Raw genomic sequence first — 20,540 nt, 5'->3', positions numbered from 1 at the left:
CACACACACACACACACACACACACACACACACACACACACACACACACACACACAACCCCCGATAGGGCAGGGAAAGGTGGAAAGGAACTGGCAATAACCGTACTATGAGATGCAATTTTACCAACACAGACAAAGAAAACGAAGACTCAAGTGTTCACGGGCTTGCCACCGGTTGTACCAGGGCCAAGAGTCAAGCCTGAATCTGACACCACCTGATACCACCACTCCAACCACTGCCTGCCTCTCACCCAGTTCCTGAGTCTAGGAAGTGGAGATGATGGGAACACCAGCAGGGGCTCTGTACCCCTGCTCCGCTCCTGTGCCTCTGTCACCTGTGAGGGGTAGTGGGCCATGGGCTGCATCATGGCGGGCTGGCCTGGGAACTGCTGTGGGTTGTAGGGGATGTAGGAAGAATAAGGTGTGGCAGCCACTAGAGGGGGGCCAGCAGCGGCGGCGGCCTGCATCATCGGAGGGGCTGAGGCTGGCTGGTGTTGGTCCGAGCGCTGGGGGGGCAGGGAGCCTACGGGGGGGGGAGGGGGTAAAAGTCAGAGCTCCAGCTCCATTTGCCAGCAGGCACTCAGCAGTGCCTCCACCCCCACTACTGCCCCGCTCCACATGCTCACCTTTGGCTCCCCGGTACTTGCCCTGCTGTCCAGGCACTGAGTTGGATACAGGATATGGATACATCTGAGGTGCCTAGAAACAAGAATACAGACAGAGCTGAATGGTTTGCTTACATGTGCCCCACAACGGTGTGACCTAGTCCCTCAGTTAGCCCAAGCAAACTTCTTAATGTGGGCACAACTCACTTTTCCTCGTACCTGAACAGCTGGTCCCATGTGGATCTGAGGTATGTAGGAAATGTACTGGGGGCTATACAGCCCACTCTGGCCTGCTGTCAGCACCGGGATGGAGGGAGTTGAGTGAGTCCGGGGCCCCGGAGAAGTTGGGGTACTGGTGGATTTATTCTGTAAGGGACAAGAGAACATGTATAAAGTATTTTATGACTCGTGTATCCTACCTCCCTCACCACACCCGCAATGTTCAAGGTGTGCTATGTACCAAGCACATTCAAAACTTTATCTTGATTAAACAAAACACCAAGCATGACGACAGGCATTCTCAAATTAGGGTGAGAAAGGCTTCATTTAAGACCAAGGTCCCCTCACCTCTCCATGGCTCTTTAACCCCATTCCCAAGATCCCCTCACAAAAATCAAGTCGACACACTCCCATCCCATTCTCACCACAGACAGCAAGGGCTTTGTGGGGTTAAACTCCTTGGCATTGGGGTTCAAAGTTGACTTCTTCACTTGTCTAGGAGAGAAAAGTAAAGTAAATCCTCATGTCTTACTATGTCTCATCTGTCCAACGCCCACCCAGCTCCCCACCCTACTCACTCAGCAACAGGACCCTCATCCTTGTCATCTCCCTTGATGAGGCCCACTGGGGGGCTGCCAGTCTGGCTTGGGCAAGGTGGTGGGGGCTGCTCTGGCCCCTCAGTGCCTCCTGCTGATGGCAGGGGTGGTTTGTCCTCCTTATCCGATACGGACTCTGTCTTGGAGGAGACTGGGGACCCCATGGGCTCTGAAGTCAAGAGACCATCAACTTCCTTCTCCTTCCCTTTGGCCTCCTCCTTTAAGATCCGGGGAGGAAAGGGATCCAGGCTGGTATCAGGAGAGCTACTGGGTTGAAGCTGAAAGCAGAAATACAAACAATACCGTGTGGTCCAGACCCCAGTCTCTGCTTCCTTCTTTCACCTTGCTTGCCCTCTTCTGTTCTAGTTCTGTGCTGCATCTGCAAAAACTCCATAGCCCCCACCCATGCTGCTAACATCCTAGTTCATTCCCATGCTTTTCTTACCTTAAACTGGGCCCCAAACTTTCTCAGTTCTTCCAGTTGAAAGCGTTTCTGTTCATTCTGCAGGCCAGGGACTATGAGAAAACAGAAAATACACTTTCAAAGGCTGGCTACAGTACCAGAAGCCAAAAGGACATAGAAACCAAGGGAAAAAGAGAGGGGCTCTTAAAAAATAAGATCAAAAGGCTGATAGCAAGTCTATTTCTGAGCTCTACCAACTTTCATAATTGAAGCACTCCCCTAATCAGTGTAATAGACCTCTGGGGAAAAATACAAAACTCACCTTTCCCAGCTATCCGGGTCAACTCCTGGGACTCCAGAGTTCGCCCAGGTTCCTTGGCCGGAAGTTCTTTTACTGAGCAAGAAGAAAGATACCTGAAGGTCCTTCTGTCCAGAACCATACTTCACTTTGTACACAGCCCTGAACTTTCGGGCTCTTACCATCTGTGGGGGCCAGTGAGATCTTTGGAGAAGCAGGGGAAATGGAGCCTACTCCAGGATCCACAACTGATGTCGTCACAGGGATGGAAGCTGAAGAGGTTGGTACCGCTGAGCCGATGGGAGGCTCAGGACAGGAAGCTGAGATTGGAGCGGGGGCAGCAGACTTGGGAGAGCGTGGTGGGTACATCCGGCCCACTGGAAGAAGAGAGAAAGCTGTACGATGGTTACTGCTGGTTAATAAGCAATGCACACAGAGGACTTACTAGAAAAACCAAGAGAAACCTGCCACTTTATACAGTATTACAAAACTAAACATACAGACGGCCAAGGCAGGTTAACAGTAACGCAAGCAGGTAAAATGGTCTCATGGCACCATAAAACACCTGAGAGTTCAAAGTGGACACTGACAGTGAATTCCACCTCCTTAAGCTACGCAATGCTGGCAGAACTTTGTGCCTGTCAAGAGGAAACTGTAAATATTCTATTATTTCTCCTGGTTTAGTATGTTGGCAACTAACGTAAACCAAAGATTCTCTACCAGGCAGAACCTACACTGGAATTTCTACGTAAGAGAAATGGAAAAGTTCCTTCCTAAAAAGCATAAAATTCAATCCCCTCAAATCATGTCATATCTTAAAACTGTCTCCTAAATCAGCACTCCACCAAATGGTGTATTTATATCCCTTTACAAATTTCTTCACATAACACTGCTGAAATCTTACCTGCAGGAGGAGGTGGAACAGAAGTTTCTCCAGAAGGCCTACCGCTGGGTGAAGACAGAGTCTTGGCACCTCTCACAGGCCGCTGTGCCTTAGGGGACATGCGGGAAGGGCCTATACATATTTTTTTTAAGTTTGGGAAAAAACCAAGGCAAGGCAGTTATAACATTACCATCATCAAAATGACTATCCTTCCAACAATTTTAAACCTTTCAATTATCCTGCCCTCTTCATTACCACCCCAAACAAGTTTGCTTCATGACTCACCTCCATTGATGCCACGTGTCTCAGAACCTGGTCCAGGGCTGCTGTTGTCAAGATGGTGAGGGCCACGAGGTGGCAAAGAGCTAAGGCCAGGTCGGCCACCCCGAGAACTACTGCAGCGAACTCCTCCCCGGGGACCTTCCCGAACTCGTTGGGGTAGAGGGATGTATTTTCCCTCCCTGGGGGAGAAAAGTTCAAAGGTCAAACAGCCAGACATGAAATTCACACATTTCAGTGATTAACTGTTCTTTCAAAACTCTACCTCCTGCCCCAATGTGTGTATACGCAAGCACACGCCTGGCCCCAGCTTTCTGCACCATCCCACTTGAAGACACATCCTACTTAAATGTGCTTGTATCTCCCTTTCATAAAAGGAAAAAACACCCACACATATGAACATGCAGAGAACAAAAGACCAAGAATACCTGAAAATTCTGAAAAAACTTTAAAAATACATAAATTGAGGCCTTGTTACCTTGAGCAAATTATATTAACTAGGCTTCCATCACCTAAACCTAAGTTGTGAAGATTTGCGCAGTAACAGCAACCTCATAGATGTGTAAGGCTTAAACAGGTGATATAAAGTTCTTGACACAGGCCTTGGCCCGTAAAATGAGCCCAAAGCGATTGCACCGCTCCCACCGAGCACCTGGAGGCCAAGCTGGGGCTCTCCCGCCCAGAACCCTGGCGCTGGACTGCGCTGTGCTTCTCCTCTTCGGTGCGCCCGTCATCGTTCTCCATGGCAATCCGCAGGCGGTACTGGGGGCTGGATTCAATCTCTCGAGCCAACTGGGCTGCACGCAGCTCCCGCTGACGAAACTCCTCTGAGTTGTCTTTCTCTAAGGGCACCCTGAGAGGAGCACCAGAAACCACCGCAATGCCAGGAAATGAGAGGGGAAAAAGGAAAAACATTTCTATCAGTCCTATCACCATTTTAGGATGTGAATGTTTTAACTCCTTTCACAATCCCACATATACTTAAATGGGGAGAGGACAGCTGGACACAGAAAAGCATGAACAAGGTTGAAATCTACCTTCTATTGAGGACCCCACACCTCAAGAAAGTATCGGACACTTACGTATAAGAAGAAAGACTGCTATCATAGGTGGTCTTTACGCCATAGTTCTCCTCATTGAACTTGAACATTTCATTGGGGTCCCATCCATTGGACTAGGGAGAGGAAGGAGAATGCTTTAAAACCTAGCAAGGAATGCAGTAATGACTGCCATTCTTCACCAGGCTGAAAAACTTAAAAAAAAAAAAAAATCCTACGAAACCAAGAGCAAAAAAGTAGGAATATGGCTGGTTTTAAATACCAACTTATAAAGCAATTACTGCACAAAATGGTAATATTTAGTAAAACTGAAACCTTAAGACATCACAAACCCATTTCTAGGTTTATATCCAAAAGAAATTTTGGGGCATAAAAACTTAGTAAGGGCCCTCTCTGGTGGTGGAATGGGTTAAAGCACAGCACTATGAAGCTATGCGTAGCCATGGCAGCACAAGTACCCAGCTAGGGGGCAGACCTCTCCTGACTCAACTGCTACTCCCCTCAGCAGTGTATTTCAGTCAATCCGCGCATTCTGCCCTCCATTCTATCTCTGGTGAATTCTCTCACACAAACACACCCCACCCGGCACCTCTGGCCTGTACCCCAGTTCTCATATGCGTAAATGAATCTTTATTTAAAAAAAAAAAAAATCAATACTCAATACAGGATCTCCCTTGATGCAGGGATTAAAAGAAAGAGCTACCAAGCTATTGCCAAGCAGTGCAGCACAAGGTCAATCCCCAGCTGACCAGTGAGTTAACCCACAAGGAGCAGCAGACCTCTCCTGTCTCACCCCCTGTACCCCTCAGCAGTGTACTTCAGTAGATCTGCCTGTTCTGGTCCCCACTCTCTTCTGGTCCTACACTCCTGTTATTGTATGCATAAAAAAATTAATCTTAGGGCCCTCCCTGGTGGTGCAATGGGTTGAAGCACAGCACTGTGAAGCTATCCACAGCCACTGCAGCACAAGTTCAATCCCCGGCCAAGGAGTTGACCCACATGGCGCAGACGACCTCTCCTGACCTGCCCGCTGCTCTCCTCAGCAGTGTTTCAGTACATCTGCCTGTTCTGCTCCCCACCTTGTCTCTGGTAAATCCTCTCACTCCCTGCACCTCTGGTCTGTACCCCAGCTCTTGTGTGTGCATAAATAAATAAATCTTAAAAACAAGAAGGTATATTTTTAATTGCACAATAACATAGTAACAAAATACTCAAGAAAAGGAAAATTTTGTGACTATATAGTACGTAGTATGTAGTAATCAGAAGCTATGTACCCATGTGGTAAAGCCAAAAACAGGCAAAAATAGTAAATTTTTGTGCAAATCACACATAGCAAAATGGCACACTTGCTCATGAAGCATTTTTAATGCATCTAAGCAGTTGTTTTGAGAAACAGGACCTACAAAGTAATCAATGACATCTATACTGTTTACCAACCTGACAATCAAAGAATGTTGTCAAGATAAATGATGAAAGAACAAGTACTTTAGTTACTTTCTATATCTATTTGAAAATTCACTGCTATCAATAAGCCAAAAGTAAAACAATTTCCTCCCCCCCACCCAAAAAAAAAAAAAAAAACAACTCCTGGTTCCAAGAACAGCGTCACTGTGGACACCTATACTCTGGCAGCAGAACTGCCCAGTTTAAGTTCTGGGAGAAGCAAACTGTACCATGTCAGACTCCAGGTCATAGTCATCACTGTTGCTGTCACCGCCCTCCCAGCGCTGAAGCACCTTCTCTTTGTGCTCCCCATTCACCTTTGAGTTCATGGCAATGGCTGAATCAGTGAACTTGTCTGCGGGGGAAGAGATGAAGATCAGGAGTCAGGTGATTATCTCACAGCCTTCTTTCCAGCACCCACCACCCCCAAGTAGCTGAGGAGCAAAGAAAAGTTTATGTGAGCTTGTGTGACATGGTTGGGGGTAAGAGATACAGTATAAAAGGCTTCATCTTAACAGCTTAATAGGAGCAAAGAATTAAAACCACAGCAGAACAATTACAAAGAACCACCACCCTGGTTGGAATTCATCCATTCCACTATATTTGAAGACATCAAGACAAATTCTAGAAATAAAATCTAGTTATCTGTCAGAAAAAAAGGGGGAATCCAAATCATGTAGCTGTCCTGCCCTCCACTTAGAGTGACTCTAACATAACCGCCTGGCACAATACCTTTAGTGGCATAATTGAAGTCAACATTTCGGAAGTGAACAAGCATGACATCATTTGGCTTAAACACCATGGTGTCCACAATGTCTTCCCGACGAGGTCCACCTGCTGGCTCAGAAGCTTTCCGGTGCACAGCGTCTACTGCTAGTTCAAACTGTAAAGGTCCCACCTCAGTATCAAGGAACGTTAAGGCAAAAACATGACTATACTTTCCCCAGCCCCATATGCAGTGTTTCCTCAAAGGAGCCACAGGACTCTGCGAAAGTCCCAACCTTCAAAATGTAGTTTTAAACTGAAGCACTTTTACACTAAAGCACTCTCAAATTTGAAACCCACGTCTTCCAGTGCTTGAAGCACTATGCCTGTATAGGACTACAGACACGAGGGTCACAATGTTGTGCCACATTTCTCAATTCACATCTTCAGAGTATTTCATTGTCTCCTTCCATGCAAATTCAAAAATAAGCTAATTTGAGTACACTGACCTTTGAGCTTAGAGTCTTGAAGATACCTTCATAGGTGGTGCCATTCTTCACCTTTACATCACAAGTGGAGCCCTGAGAATGGGAGGAAGAGAATGATTCTAGCCACTGATAGATTACATTCCCCAAACACTGACCAAGGGATTATCCACTTACCACAACAGCTGTAAGGAAATGCAGCATTCTGGAATTGTTATAGACACCTTCAAATACCTATCAGTAACACAGATAAAGACACCAAGTGCAAATCAGCATCTCACCTTCCTTCTCAATGCGCGTACCCAATCATCCCCATCTTGTATGTGCAGTGCCCCCAACTTTCTGCATCCATCTGATTAGGTGCATTCCTGAACCTAATCAGTCTCACATCCATGCCCTTCTGTATAGCAGAGAGGAAAAGAAGGCACTCACCGTTGGGGGTCCCTTTCCTGTGCTTTGTCCCCTATTAAAAGGAAACAAACTAGTTATTTAAATCTGTCCAATCTCATACACGATTAATTTCAAAAGATTTATATCCTAGAATCACATACCATGTGAAGATGCTGGTATAGACTACAAACCAACTAACAAACAAGATTTTCAAAATCTCACCTTATAGAGAAAGGAATTTGCATTAAAAAGCAGCAAACACATTTCCTTCAAATGTCAATAGAACAGACTCCAATCAACAACAGTTGTCAACTGTTTTAAGAACCAATTCAACACAATATTCTCACTTTCCAAGCGACCAGGAATGCATGCTTTTACCAGGCTCAATAATGCCGTATTCTATAGCCAGCACACTCCTGATGTAAAGGCGGAACCTCAGTGAAGGCAGATTCCGCACCACCCAAACAGAAAGGGCATAATCATTTTCACCAACCTTAGGTCTCAAGCCCTGGAAAGGTACTCCCTTTAAACCCACCCTCTTCACCCCATTACTCATTAGGCCTGCTACCCACAAGGGGGGCTACAGGGATGTGTCGGTGGCACCAAGCACCCGGTAACCCTGCTTTTCACCGGCTGATGTAACCGGCGGTTGAGGAGGGCGATGAGGGGGCCGTTGGCGGGGCTGGGGGACAGCGCAGCCGCAAAAGCCATCCACCGGGAGGCCTCGCCCGCTCTGCGCCTGCGCACTAAGGCCCACGGGCCTCTTCACAATCCCCCCCTCCCGAGATCAGAACCCACTGCGCCTGCGTGTACCACCACTCAGAAGAAACCGAGCGGGGCGTCCACCGCTCATCCCCAAACACCAGGCTAACCCTTCCTGCACGCTCCAGGCCCCGGCCCTCAATGTTACCCGAGGCTCACGAATGCCCGGGTCATAAGACAGAGCATCCGCGCGCACGTACGGGAAGAGCGCGCGCGCACTGGTGGTTCCCGGCCCGCAGTCCTCCCAGTTGTCCCTCCTTCCGTCCCCCCGCCCACCCCGCTCCCCTCCTACTGGCCAGACCGCGAAGGGGGAGGTAGCAACCCGCTCCCAAGTCCCTCCCTCCCCATTGGCCAAACTGTGGGCCGCGCGCCCCCCTCCATTGGCTACGGCCGGGGACCCCTTCCTGCAGCTGACTCCCCATTGGCTGAAGCCGGGGACCGCGAGACCCTTCGTGGTAATGGAGCCGGGGACCCCCATCACCTCTTCACCCCCCCAATTCCTCCTTCCGACGGCGCTGGCGGGATGCACCCCGCCTGTCCGTGAAGCCCGGGCCCCGAGTCCAGACTAGGCTCTGAGAGCCGAGGACAGCCCCTAAATGCCCCGGTGGTCACCCCGGGACCCTTTCCTTCCGTCAGGACCTGTTAGAACCTGAGGGGTCCCACCCCCAGCTTCACGGGGTGTTCCCCTCTCGCCCGCCGCCCCTCAAAGATGGTCAGGCTAGGGGCCCGCCTCGCGCGGCGTGCTCTTATGCCGGCCTCCGGGCCGGAACCGAGTAACACAGCCTCCCCGCAGCCTGGGCTCCGGCACCCGGAAACCCACCCTTCCTCACCTGGCGCTGCCGATGGCCGCTGCCCCCGGCCTCTCTTGGTGTTGCGGCGGCGGTGCCTGCGGCGCCAAGATACCTTCGGCTCCCCGGCGGAGCCCGCTCCCGGCAGCGGCTGCAGGCCCCAGGCAGGGGGAAGCGGCCACGGGAGGCCCTGGGGTAGCCGAGGTGGAGGCCAGGGGCCCCGGGAGGCCCCCGTTGGGAGGGCTGGTGCCCCCGGGGGGCCGGCGGGCCACGGCCTGTTGCGTGGGGGGCGGCTGCTGGGGCTGGGAGGTCTGTTGTGGCGGCTGAGGCTTCAACATGATGGCAGCGTCCGGAAGGGGAATTAGGGGGAAGGGTGGGAGAGAGGAGGCAGGGGCTAGGCCCCCACCGGAGAGCGCGGAAGCAAGGGGGATTGGGAAGCTGGGGACCCGCCGTTGGCGGGCGGGGGAAGCCCCGCGGTGTCGGGGGTGGATAGAGAAGACCGCGGCGCGAGGAAGCGCCGCGAGGCGGAAGGGGAGGGGGTCTCGCGGGCCGTAGGAAAGCGAGAGGGCGCGAGCCGGCCTGGCGCGCGTGCGCGTCGCCGGGGAAAGGGGAGGGGGAGGAGCGCGCGGGCGGGAGCTCCCGAAGGGGGAGGGGCAGGGGAGAGGGACGGCGGCGCGAGTTGTCCGCGCGCGCCCGGGCGGTTAGCTCCGGGCGGGAGAGAAGAAAGGTGACCCTCGCGCCCTAGCCTTTAGGGTAGGTAGGAAGCAGCGCGGGTGCTCACGCACGCCAAGGCTTTAGGGTCTCTAAATCTCAAACAGCCTTTGAGGTTGGTGGCCGCTGTCGCTTCACAATGAGCGTGTGAAGCGTTGGGGGAGGAGCCCAAGAAGCAGAGAGGAAGGAAGGGCCGGCTGCCCCGCCCACGCCGTCGGCGTAGCGTTGGGATACCTCCGCTGTAGTGTGAGATGTCACTACGTTGCGTGCAGTTCTTCCGCCGTTTGGGGGCCCATAGGCGGAGTCTAAATGCAAAAAAATCCCGGGACTAGGCTGACCAAGCAGCTGATTCTTCAGGCGCGGGGTAGTTTCCGGCATAGTGACTCTTGGCCTGGTCTGCCGCAAATAAAAGATAGATATTATTAAAGTTACCAGTTTGAGAATGTTGATCTTTGCGCTAAATCTATGCCTAGTCCTAAATTAATCTTCAATGATTTTAAACCTGAATGGGTTTTCACTGCTCTTGAATGAGCCTCTGAATTGTGGTAACAAAGAGACTGAAGTCCAGAGTTCCCACGGTCTAGTTAAAAATCCTCCACACAACTCTGCAGGTGAAGACCTCCTTCATGCAAAATAGTTGGACATTAGGACTTCAGGTTAAAAGCTGAGGATACAGCCCTGATTAAACCATAGGCCCGCACTTCATGCTAGTGGCAGAGGAGGACCATTAGATGAGCTCTACTAGTCGAATTCAGCACCGGGCACTACGACGGTACGTGGAAGTGCACCTAATCCAGCGCTGGGTAACATGTGAAATGATATGAGGGTTAGAAGATGGGTTTCCAGGCTGGGGAATAGGATGTGCCATCTAAGAAAACTTAAAAGCAGGCCTAGGAGCTTAACAATCAAGAGAGAGATTCAACAATGGATTGGAGAGGTAGGTGACCTGAAACCAGATTTTAAAAGGGACTAGGACAATGTCCTCAAAGCAGTGGGGAGCCTTTTGCAGAAAGTAAATGAGATTTGCATTTGCGATGTGGAGAATGGAGACCTAGTGATGGGTCTGTGGTCTTGGTCCTAGCAAATCTCTCAACATCCCAAACTTTGCACTCCAATTACTGGCATAGGAACTCTTTCCAGACCCTCTCTGCCAAACGTGTGTGTACCAGCTAGCTAAAAGTCGATAGCTAAATACCACCCTCTGGGAAATGTTTCTTCACCCCTGCCTCACACCTAGCTTCAAGTGTATTGGGTTCTCTTCCTGTGTGGTTGCCCAGCAACTGCTCCCACTGTATTTTTTTAAAGATTTATTCATTTATGCATACAGAACTGGGGTACAGGCCAGAAGTGCAGGGGCGGTGAGATGATTCATCAGAGACAGTGGGGAGCAGAACAGGCCGATCGAAGTACACTGCTGAGGGGAGCAGTGTGTGGGTCAGGAGAGGTCTGCCATGCCATGTGGGTCACCTCTGGGGCGGGGATTGAACTCATGCAGAAGTGGCTTTAGCTTCTTAGTGCTGTGCTTAACCTGCTGCGCCACCAGGGAGGGCACTGCTCCCACTTTATTTTTAACATCTTTAATTCTGTCTCCCTGCCAGTGTCAGCTCCCTGAGGAGGGTCTTGCCGCATACTCTTCATTCTCTCTGCAGTACTTACTCAGCACAGCGTAGTAAGCCAATGAAGTACTTTGTGAGGTGAATGGACCCAAGCGGTACCTTAAAGACCATGACTCCTGGATGTCTAAATAACACCTGCCTAAATTTCCTGGCATTACCTATGCCATCTGACACCATGACAGCTCTCCAGCCTCGTGGACACTCCAGTCCCCACAACCACATCCTCTTCTCAAGTTCAACTTCCAAGTTTTCACCCATTAAAATCCATTTTCACAAGGTGACTTGTCCTCAATCAGCTTTACCTTTATGTATCCCGTTCCCATCTGCTTTCTCATGCTTCCAGTGCAGATGTCAGTTCTTCTGAAAATCATAATATTGGCTCCCTCCCAGAGCACTGAACTGGTGTTTATATGGTTGTCCTTTCCAGAATAGTCTTAAGTCATAAAGGGCAGTGGCTAATACTGTATTTTATTCATTTCTCTGTCCTTCATATCGATCTCAATGGCTGGTGCACAGTCACTCAATAAATTGGTAAACAAATGGAATGTTGTCTTCTATGCAATTTAGAAGTTATGTTACTGCGATTTGATATGGAGTGATTTCCAAGATACATTACTAAGGAAGAAAGCAAAGGTCAAAAGTTTATATATAAACTAAATCTCTTGTGCAAGGAATAGAGGAAATAAGAAAACAAATATATCTGCAAATTGCTTTTAAGAAAAAACACAAGGATAAACCAAAAATTCATAAAATTGGTTACCAATGAAGGGTGATGGGAAAATGCTGGGTGACATTCTTCTTGTGAAAGCAATAATTCAGATCGGGAAAGGGAGATACTTCCTTGAATATCCCCATTTTGTTAAGTTTTGATCATATTAATTGTCCTCATATTCAAAAAGTTAAATCAACAAAGGTGGAGAGTACCTAAAATCCAAGTGTAGATTTTACTATTTTTAATAACATTTTATTATTATTATTTAAAATGATTTATACACTTATGCATATAAGAACTGGGGCACAGGCCAGAGGTACAGGAGATGAGAGGAGTCACCAGAGATGTGGGGAGCAGAACAGGCAGATCTACTGAAATCCACTGCTGAAGGGAGCAGCGGGTGGGACAGGAAAGGTCTGCTGCGCCATGTGGGTCAGCTCCCTGGCAGGGGTTGAATTTGTGCTGCAGTGGCTGCAGACAGCTTTCCTCACTTCCACAATGATATTTTGTTCCTTGATAAGAAAAGCATACTTGGGCCTCCCTGGTGGCACTGAGGGGAGCAGCAGGTGAGACAGCAGAGTTCTGCAGTGTCATGTGGGTCACCTCCCTGACGGTGATCAAAATTGTACTTCAGTGGCTGCAGATAGCTTCCTAGTGCAGCACTTTAAACTCCTGCACCACCAGGAAGGCCCCCAGATCTTGCTTTCTAAATATTTCTCCATGGATATAAGCCAGAATTCCTTGAGGAAATAGCTGATTCTAGCCTGGGCAGGAGCAAGGGAGTTAGAAAATGAACTTGGGGTATTTTGTGGTACATGAAAAAAAAAAAATAACACAGGCATTGAAGAGACACAGAAACCAGTTTAAAAAGGCCAAATCTGGGAGGGGTTAAGTCTCAGCACTGTAAAGTTATCCACAGCCACTGGGTCAACCCTCAACCCCTGGCCAGGGAGCTGACCCACATGGCACAGCAGACCAATCCTGACCCACCCGCTGAAATATACCCTCAGCAATGTACTTCAGTAGATCCACCTGTTCTGCTCCCCACTCTCTGGTGAATCCTTTCACACCACGCACCTCTGGCTTATACTCCAGTTCTTGAATGCATAAATTAAATAAAAATAAATCTTAAAAAAATAAAAAAAGAGGCCAATTCTGGCACAATTAAGATAGCAACAGACTATAATCCACTGAATAAAAGAATAACCCTTGCAAGCATACTGTTGATGATATAAACATATATATATATACACACATTAAAAAAACAACAGAAATGAGTGGTTACATACTTCAAAATAGCCCTGGCATGAAAGACTGTAAAAGGCTGAGGAAATTCCATTGTTAAGGGGAACTATCAAGTAACTGATACTGGCCTAATGTCAGGGAAAAAAATGCTATAAAAGGTTTTAGGGGAGGGAGACCTCCCAGGTGGCCCAACAGCTAAAGTGCAGCACTATGAAGCTGTCTGCAGCCACTGCAGCACGAGTTCCATCCCCTGCAAGGGAGGGGACCCACATGGCGCTGCAGACCTCTCCTATCATGCCTGCTGCCCCCCTTAGCACCAGCAGGGAGGCCCAAGTATGTTTTTCTTATCAAAGAGCAGAAAACCACTGTGGAAGTGTGGAAAGCAGAAGCCGAGTCAGAAATCGAAATTAAAAAATGAAATTTTGTTGTGTAAAAGAAAAAAGTCCAAAGAGTGGCTGGTACCATAAGATGAGACATTCACCATGTCAACTACTCCCTGACACATTTCCTGTGGGGATAATTTTCCTTCTTAAAGGTCTGAACCCTTCCCAAGAGGCACCATCTGGGAGCAGAAAGAACAGAGAGTATGTCCCAGGAGAGAGTTCTAGCTCTGCCTTTGTTTCTTACTAAGCTTACTGACGAGGGGAAGTGATTGGGCCTCTGGGGCTCCAGTCTCAAAGGCAAATGGAGGAACCGGATTAGAGGAGGGATGCCAGGCCTATGGGAGACAGAGTGTGAACTGTGCAGGCACGGGCAAACTGGAGAGTGCCCTGTGGCATGGGGTGTCTGCTTCTCACCTCCAGCGCGAGTCTGCCAGGTAGGGCTGTGTCCTAGTGCCACCACAGATCTCAATTTTTTTTTTTAAAGAAGTATGAAGTCTTTTTTTTTTTTTTTAAATTGAACTCTTCCATTTCTTCCCCCATCCCTTGGAGATATTCTGTGTGTCTAACACCAGTCCATAAGACCAGTGACTATCCATGGGTTGAATTAACTCCAAAATCTGCCAGTCTCCTTAACCAATTAGTGTAACCAGTGTCTTCCTATTATGTTCTGTGTGAGTCTTTCTACTGCTGACAAATATCTTTACCATCCAAGTGTGGTAGGAGGACATGCCTCAGGCTTCATCACAGGTGAACACATCCTCACTGTGCTTTGCAGCCATTTCAGTGAATGTTTCTTTTATGACCACATCTTTTCCTTTCCAGAAGAAGGTTGTGCTTTTCTTGTTTTTGTAAGCTACCTAGATAGGAAAATAGAAATTTCAGAGGCTTTCACACCCAGCCATGTTCTCACCCCATGGGCCAGAGAGCCAGGATGGGCATCTGACACTTGCCAGAGGTATCTACTCCAATTATACTCTTGGGAAGTTGGAAATAACCACTGGGTGGTACTGCAGACGCGTTGAGCCCTCTGTGAGTTGGATTTGAGCTAAGACTCCATGTGTTACCTGACCATCTTTAGCGGCCACTTTGATTAGGGGGCCACCACAGGATTTGGATCTCTAGGAGTCAGCATCAATTCAAAGCCAATCTCTAGTAGTCCTCAAAAGATCTGGTGCTTTCTTTTCCCTAGTGCACATGTGAGTAAAGGGGACACAATTCCTTTCTCAAGGTGATCCAACCTCCCCTTCAATAAAGGTGCTCTGGGTCTAGAGGTCTAGGCTGGGAGAGATCGTGACTGTCCCCTGTAGGGACTCGTCAGTTTGCTAGTTAGCAGAGCAGGATATATGTTTTGCCTGATACACAGATCAAGTATATTGTTATAGGCTGCTTGTCTATTTGTTCTAAGAAACATGAAGAGTAATTGGCCACTGCCAAAGATTGCTCCGAGCCAGGGCATCCTGATTACTGCTGCCCAGTACAGGCAACATCATCTTTTTTTTTTTTAAAGATTTATTTATCTGTGCATACAGAACTGGGGGCAGGCTAGAGGTGAAGGGGTGGTGAGAGGATTCACCAGAGACAGAGTGGGGAGCAGAACAGGCAGGTTGAGGAAGTACACTGCTGAGGGGAGACAAGAGAGGTCTGCCCTGGGTCCCCTCCAGGGACGGGGATCCAACTCCATCTGAAGCAGCTGCAGCCAGCTTTGCAGTGCTGCGCTTTAACCCACTGCACCGCCAGGAGGGCCCAGCATCATCGTGTCTTTGATAACATACTACCTGTTGGCCTCTCTACCTCTGGTTTCCATGGTGCCAATAAATCAGGGAGGCTGTTGCAATGGCAGCAGCCTCCATGGCAATACCTGGCTTACAAAACACAGCAACAGCAGAGCTTTCCAATAGTGCAGGTGCTTTCTGCATTAATGTATTTCCCAATGCTGTGGTAGAGGATGTGTCTTCTAGGCCTCCTATGAGATGTAGGTAGGAGACTATATTGATGGCACATGATCAGTCTACTCCCATATTCCTGTCTTCCTATGTCTTTAGATCCCTCCTCCACATCGTGGCAGGGGAATTTTGGCATCTTAACTTCCTTAAATGTAGGTCACTCCTGAGAGCAAGTTTCAGTCTTAACAAATTTACTTAGTTACCTCAAGCTGCTTAAGGCAACACACAAAATGCAAACTTGCTAGTAAGTACATCTGTATCCAACCTAGTGCATTATTTTGCTCTAGTTGATCCAACACCCTTAGTATTAATGATTCTTTTTCATTAAATTTGGTAAGTGTTTACATATTTATAGGTTGAGGCTAATTCTACAGTCATTTGAAATTCATTAATTCCTCAAATAGTAACCGGGCAGTATTTTAACATCTATTAAATCATTGAAAGACAAGAAAAAACTCTTGACATCATTTGCCTTATTTATAATTGTTATTGCTGTTACTCCCAATTGCCTCAACATTTTTTTTTTAAAGATTTATTTACTTATGCATACAACAACTGGAGTACAGTGAATGAGAGATGCAGGGAGTGAGAGGATTCACCAGAGACAGCGTGAGGAGCAGATCAGGCAGTCTACCGAAATACACTACTGAAGGGAGCAGCAGGCAAGGCAGCAGAGGTCATCATTTTGGCTGGGGATTGAACTCGTGCTGTAGTGGGTCCGGGGAGCTTCACTGCTGCGCTTTCACCCACTGCACCACCAGGGAGGGCCTGAATTTAATTAATTTTCACATCTGTGCCCTCCCTGGTGATGCAATGGGAGCAGCACATTGAAGCTCACACAGCTGTCTCAGCACGAGTTTGATCCCTGGCCAGGGAGTTCCGACATGGCACAGCAGGTCTCTCCTGCCTTGCCTGCTGCTCCCCTCAGCAGTGGATTTCAGTCAGCCCACCTGTTCTGCTCCCCACTGTCTTTGGTGAATCCTCTCACCTCCCTTGCACCATTGGCCTACACCCTACAAATAGAGAAAACTGCAAAACTTTTTCTACTCATCACACATGAGTTTCAGATGCTTTATTTCCTTGTTGATACTTTTATGTGCAATCTTTAAATTTTGGCATTTCTCACTGTGCTTTCTTCTGGAAGTGTTATAGCCTTAGATTTTACATTTAGGTCTATGATCCAGATTGAGTTACTTTGTGCATATGATATGAAGTAAGGATTGAAGTCTTCAAAGCAGGGACACAGAGACCTACTGAAGCACCACTTGTTGAAAAGGCTACTGCGTCTCCATTGCATTGTGTTAGGGCCTTTGCCGCAGGTCAGTTGTCCAGATAGGTGTAGGTTTATTTGTAGATTTCCTATTGTCTGACCAACCAGTCCGGCTACCTTAATATGACTAATGCATTAGTTCCCACAGCTTTATAATATATGGAGTTCTGCAGTTGTTGCTCTCTACTTTGTTCTTTTTCAGTTATATGGCTACTTCAGGTACTTTGCCTTTCTACAGACACTTTAAAAATAGCTTCACAGTATCTACCAAGTAGTCTGCTGGGATTTAGTTTGCTGTTGTACTGCACTGGTCTGTAGTCTGCTGGGATTTAGTTTGCTGTTGCAGGCCAACTGAGACTTGTTATAACAGTAGTGTGAGTTTTCCAATAGATGAACAAAGTATAATTCTCTAATATAACTCTCAATTTGTTGACATTTACTTTTACTTTCTCTCATATTTTGTACTTTTCAATGTACATGTCTCTCACACCTATTGTTACATTTATATTTCCTATTTTTGATACTGTTGTATAATTTTAAAATTTCAGTTGATTTTTGAACATTGACAAACCTCCCCAGTTTAAGAACTAGTTCTGATAGCATTCTTGTGGATTCCTTGAACTTGGATATAGGTTATTGTTGGGAGTGACCAAAGATTTACTGACAAGGACTGAATTAGGGCAGTAATGAATTGAGCCTTGCCTCCAAGCTTGATAAGGTGGTAATAAACTGACCTTGCATCCGGGATGGGACTGGCTGAAGGTGATAAGGAACTGGGCCTCATATCAAGGACACAGCGATGAGTCACCCCTTTGAAATCTGAGCTTAGGACCTATATAGGAGACCCTTCCCCCTTACTGAGTTGGCAGTAGCTGCGGACCCCACTCTAGGGACTCCGCAGCAGCTGCTGCCCGCCAGGGAGCAGTAAACTCTGCTTGATCAGCCTTTCTGCCTCCCGCCTTCCTTTCTTGCGGCCGGTCACATAAGTTGGGACAAAACAATGATCATGTAGTCTGTGGAAAAAAAAACCAACTTTTATTTCTTCCTAATATGACAAATCTGATTCCTGTCATCCCATTTTGAGTGGGAACAGAATTCCTCCACACAGTTAAGTTTTATTTTTTATTTTAAGTAAAATCAACATTGTGGCTGTAAGAAATAATAGACAGTTCTAGGTATAAGAAAGCGTTCTGGTTCCAACATCATGAGTGAGCCTGGGTGCTGATAAGGGGCCTGAGCTTGTGACTTATCGCTAGACAATCCAGTGCATTTCGAGTAACCCACCCCACCCACAGCCCTTATACTTGTCATTACTGGTATTAATCACATGCAGCATTTGAAAAGAAAAAGTTATCATTACTCAAGTTGGGTATCTGGTAGATGATTTTTTGAAAATGAATTACACCTTGTCACAAGGGCAAGAAAATGACAGTGCTTGTTACCGGGGACAAAGTTCTACTTTTTCAGTGAAAATTAGAATTTTCAAAACTTTGTATCTATTATAATGAACTTGATAACTTCTCATTAATTAACGGAATGCAGGCTGGAAGTTGAATGCACTGGTTGTCCTATGGAGAGCTGCCTGCCACAGGCAGCAGAGAAACCAAGAAAGCCTTTTCTCCTCAGGGTCCTTAACACGCCACCTAGTGGCAAAGAAATGTTTTACCAGTTCCTGCTCTAGCAGCAAGTGGAGCAATGAATTTGGAATTGGGAACTGACATCCTGGACTAATTACAGTCATTGTAGTCTGCCAGTTTGCACTGAGGGGGAAAGAAAAAGCCAATTCCATTTAAGAATGTCTTTGTTGGAGCAAAAAAATCAGTTTTATTAAATCTCGATTTAATACATATCTTTTAATATTGTGTGCATCTAAATGGGAAGTGCAGAAAAAGCACTATTTTACATGGTGAACTACAGCTGTCATCTCAAGGATAACCTGTGAGGTTGTGTGTGTGTCTTATGAAATGTAACATAAACTAAACTGACCTTTTTTCTTTTAAGATTTATTTATTTCTGCATACAGAACTGGGGTACAGGCCAGAGGCTCAGGGGCGGTGAGAGGCTTCACCAGAGACAGAGTGGGGAGCAGAACAGGCAGATCGACGAAGTACACTGCTGAGGGGAGCAGCGGGCGGGTCAGGAGAGGTCTGCCGTGCCATGTGGTCACCTCCGGGGCAGGCGTGAATCGAACTCATGCAGAAGTGGCTTTAGCTTCTCAGTGCTGTGCTTTAACCCGCTGCGCCACCAGGGAGGGCCCTAAACTGACCTTTTTTTAAAAATAGATTTATTTATGCATCCAAGAACTGGGATAGGTCAGAGTTGTGGGCGGTGAGAGGATTCACCAGAGACAGAGTAGGAAGCAGAACAGACGGGTTGACTGTGAAATCCACTGCTGTGGGGAGCAGTGGGCAGGTCATGCCATGTGGGTCACCTCCTCTGGGGAGGAGGGGATGGAACTTGTGCTGCAGTGACTGTGGATAGCTTCATAGTGCTGTGCTTTAACCCCCTGCCCCACCAGGGAGGCCCAGATACAAGATGTTTTAAATTCTAATTTTCATTTTGGAAGAATTATTTTATCATTGGCAAAAAAAACTGTCAGTTTTTTGGCCCTTGGTGACAGGCTTAATTCATTTAAAAAAATATAATTTGTCCTTTGTTTTTAGAGTGAAAATGTTCAATTAAAAAGTCAGTTCAGGGCCTCCCTGGTGGTGCAAGGGATTAAGTCTCAGCACAATGAAGCTATCAGCAGCCACTGCTGCATAAGTTTGATCCCCAGCCAGGGAGCTGACTCACATGGAGCAGCAGACCTCTCCTGATGTGCCCACTGCTCCCCTAAGCAGTGTATTTCAGTCTTTCCTCCTGGTCTGCTTCCCACTCTGTCTCTGGTAAATCCTCTTACCTCCACACCTCTAGCCTGTACCCCAGTTCTTGCACACATAAATAAATCTTTTTAAAAAATGACATTCCTTATATTGAAGGGACAATTAGGCAGAGCAGAGTCTCCCAGGAATCCATGAGTGGCATTCTATATATATTTATAAGTAGGGATTTGATGGGAGGGAAGGATAGTGGGAGAAGCAAGGCAAAAGAAGATAAATAGGTTGAATATGAGCAAAGGACAAGAAAGAATGAAAAACGCAACATGGAGAATAAGATGTGAGGAAGGAAAGAGGGAGAAAGAACAGAAAAGTCAGTTCAGTCTTTCAACTTTAGAACCTTAAGAGAGAATGTGCGATGAGCAATTATAAGTCAACAAACTGGATAAGCTATGTAACTGGACAAATTCTTAGAGATACACAATATACCAAAACTGGATGAAGAAGAAAATATGAATAGACCTAAAGTGAGTAAGGAGACTCAGTGATTAAAAAATTTTACAAGAAAGGCCTTGGGTCTGATAGCTTCTTTGGTGAAGGCTACCAAACAACATACAGAAAAAATACCATTCCTCAAACTCATCTAATTGCCCGGCTAGAAATTCTAGTTTGAGTAGAAACAGCAAGAATAGACTTCACTTCCTTACCTAGTTTTTTGTTTGGGATTTTTGATAGTGACAACCATGTCATTTGCAGCAATTACCTCCTTCCCATTTAGTGCGATTTTGTCTTACTGCACTGCCTGGGATTATGCTGACTTTCGCATTATGAAGGAATATCTTGCTTTGTTTCCAGCCGTAGGAGGAAAGCATTTTTTTGTGTATTAGCTATTGGTTTTGTCACCTCTATCCTATTCAGCAATGATTTTTTT

At 47.1% G+C, this 20,540-nt stretch overlaps 1 protein-coding gene across 15 annotated transcripts in view; it reads right to left on the bottom strand.

The window, feature by feature from the left end:
• The window catches only part of ATXN2L (ataxin 2-like), a 12,516-nt gene extending 2,646 nt beyond the window's left edge, over positions 1 to 9,870 (bottom strand). For 4 of the 15 annotated variants that reach the window (XR_001145981.1, XM_012731910.1, XM_012731911.1 and 1 more), the window contains exons 1-18: positions 8,956 to 9,869; positions 7,406 to 7,436; positions 7,151 to 7,207; positions 6,998 to 7,069; positions 6,516 to 6,666; positions 6,014 to 6,138; positions 4,365 to 4,456; positions 3,935 to 4,135; positions 3,289 to 3,464; positions 3,025 to 3,135; positions 2,303 to 2,515; positions 2,145 to 2,216; positions 1,865 to 1,935; positions 1,402 to 1,697; positions 1,249 to 1,318; positions 824 to 970; positions 626 to 698; positions 335 to 522 (exon numbers count right to left, since the gene is read on the bottom strand). Coding sequence is in view for 14 of the 15 variants with exons in the window: in XM_012731910.1 (XP_012587364.1) it covers positions 335 to 522; positions 626 to 698; positions 824 to 970; positions 1,249 to 1,318; positions 1,402 to 1,697; positions 1,865 to 1,935; positions 2,145 to 2,216; positions 2,303 to 2,515; positions 3,025 to 3,135; positions 3,289 to 3,464; positions 3,935 to 4,135; positions 4,365 to 4,456; positions 6,014 to 6,138; positions 6,516 to 6,666; positions 6,998 to 7,069; positions 7,151 to 7,207; positions 7,406 to 7,436; positions 8,956 to 9,251 (2,442 nt within the window). In the remaining variant the exon portion in view is untranslated. Of the gene's footprint in view, positions 1 to 334; positions 523 to 625; positions 699 to 823; positions 971 to 1,248; positions 1,319 to 1,401; positions 1,698 to 1,864; positions 1,936 to 2,144; positions 2,217 to 2,302; positions 2,516 to 3,024; positions 3,136 to 3,288; positions 3,465 to 3,934; positions 4,136 to 4,364; positions 4,457 to 6,013; positions 6,139 to 6,515; positions 6,667 to 6,997; positions 7,070 to 7,150; positions 7,208 to 7,405; positions 7,437 to 7,935; positions 8,255 to 8,955 lie in introns of those variants that run through there. The other 11 variants (XM_012731909.1, XM_004692029.2, XM_004692030.2 and 8 more) reach the window with 6 other exon arrangements.
• Between the last annotated feature and the right edge of the window lie 10,670 nt (positions 9,871 to 20,540).

This window comes from Condylura cristata, unplaced genomic scaffold (genome assembly GCF_000260355.1).
Source record: "Condylura cristata isolate star-nosed mole 26May11 unplaced genomic scaffold, ConCri1.0 scaffold00032, whole genome shotgun sequence".
NCBI classification, from domain to species: Eukaryota; Metazoa; Chordata; class Mammalia; order Eulipotyphla; family Talpidae; genus Condylura; species Condylura cristata.
Note: the sequence above shows the minus strand (reverse complement) of the source record. Positions and strands in the feature narration are given on the sequence as shown.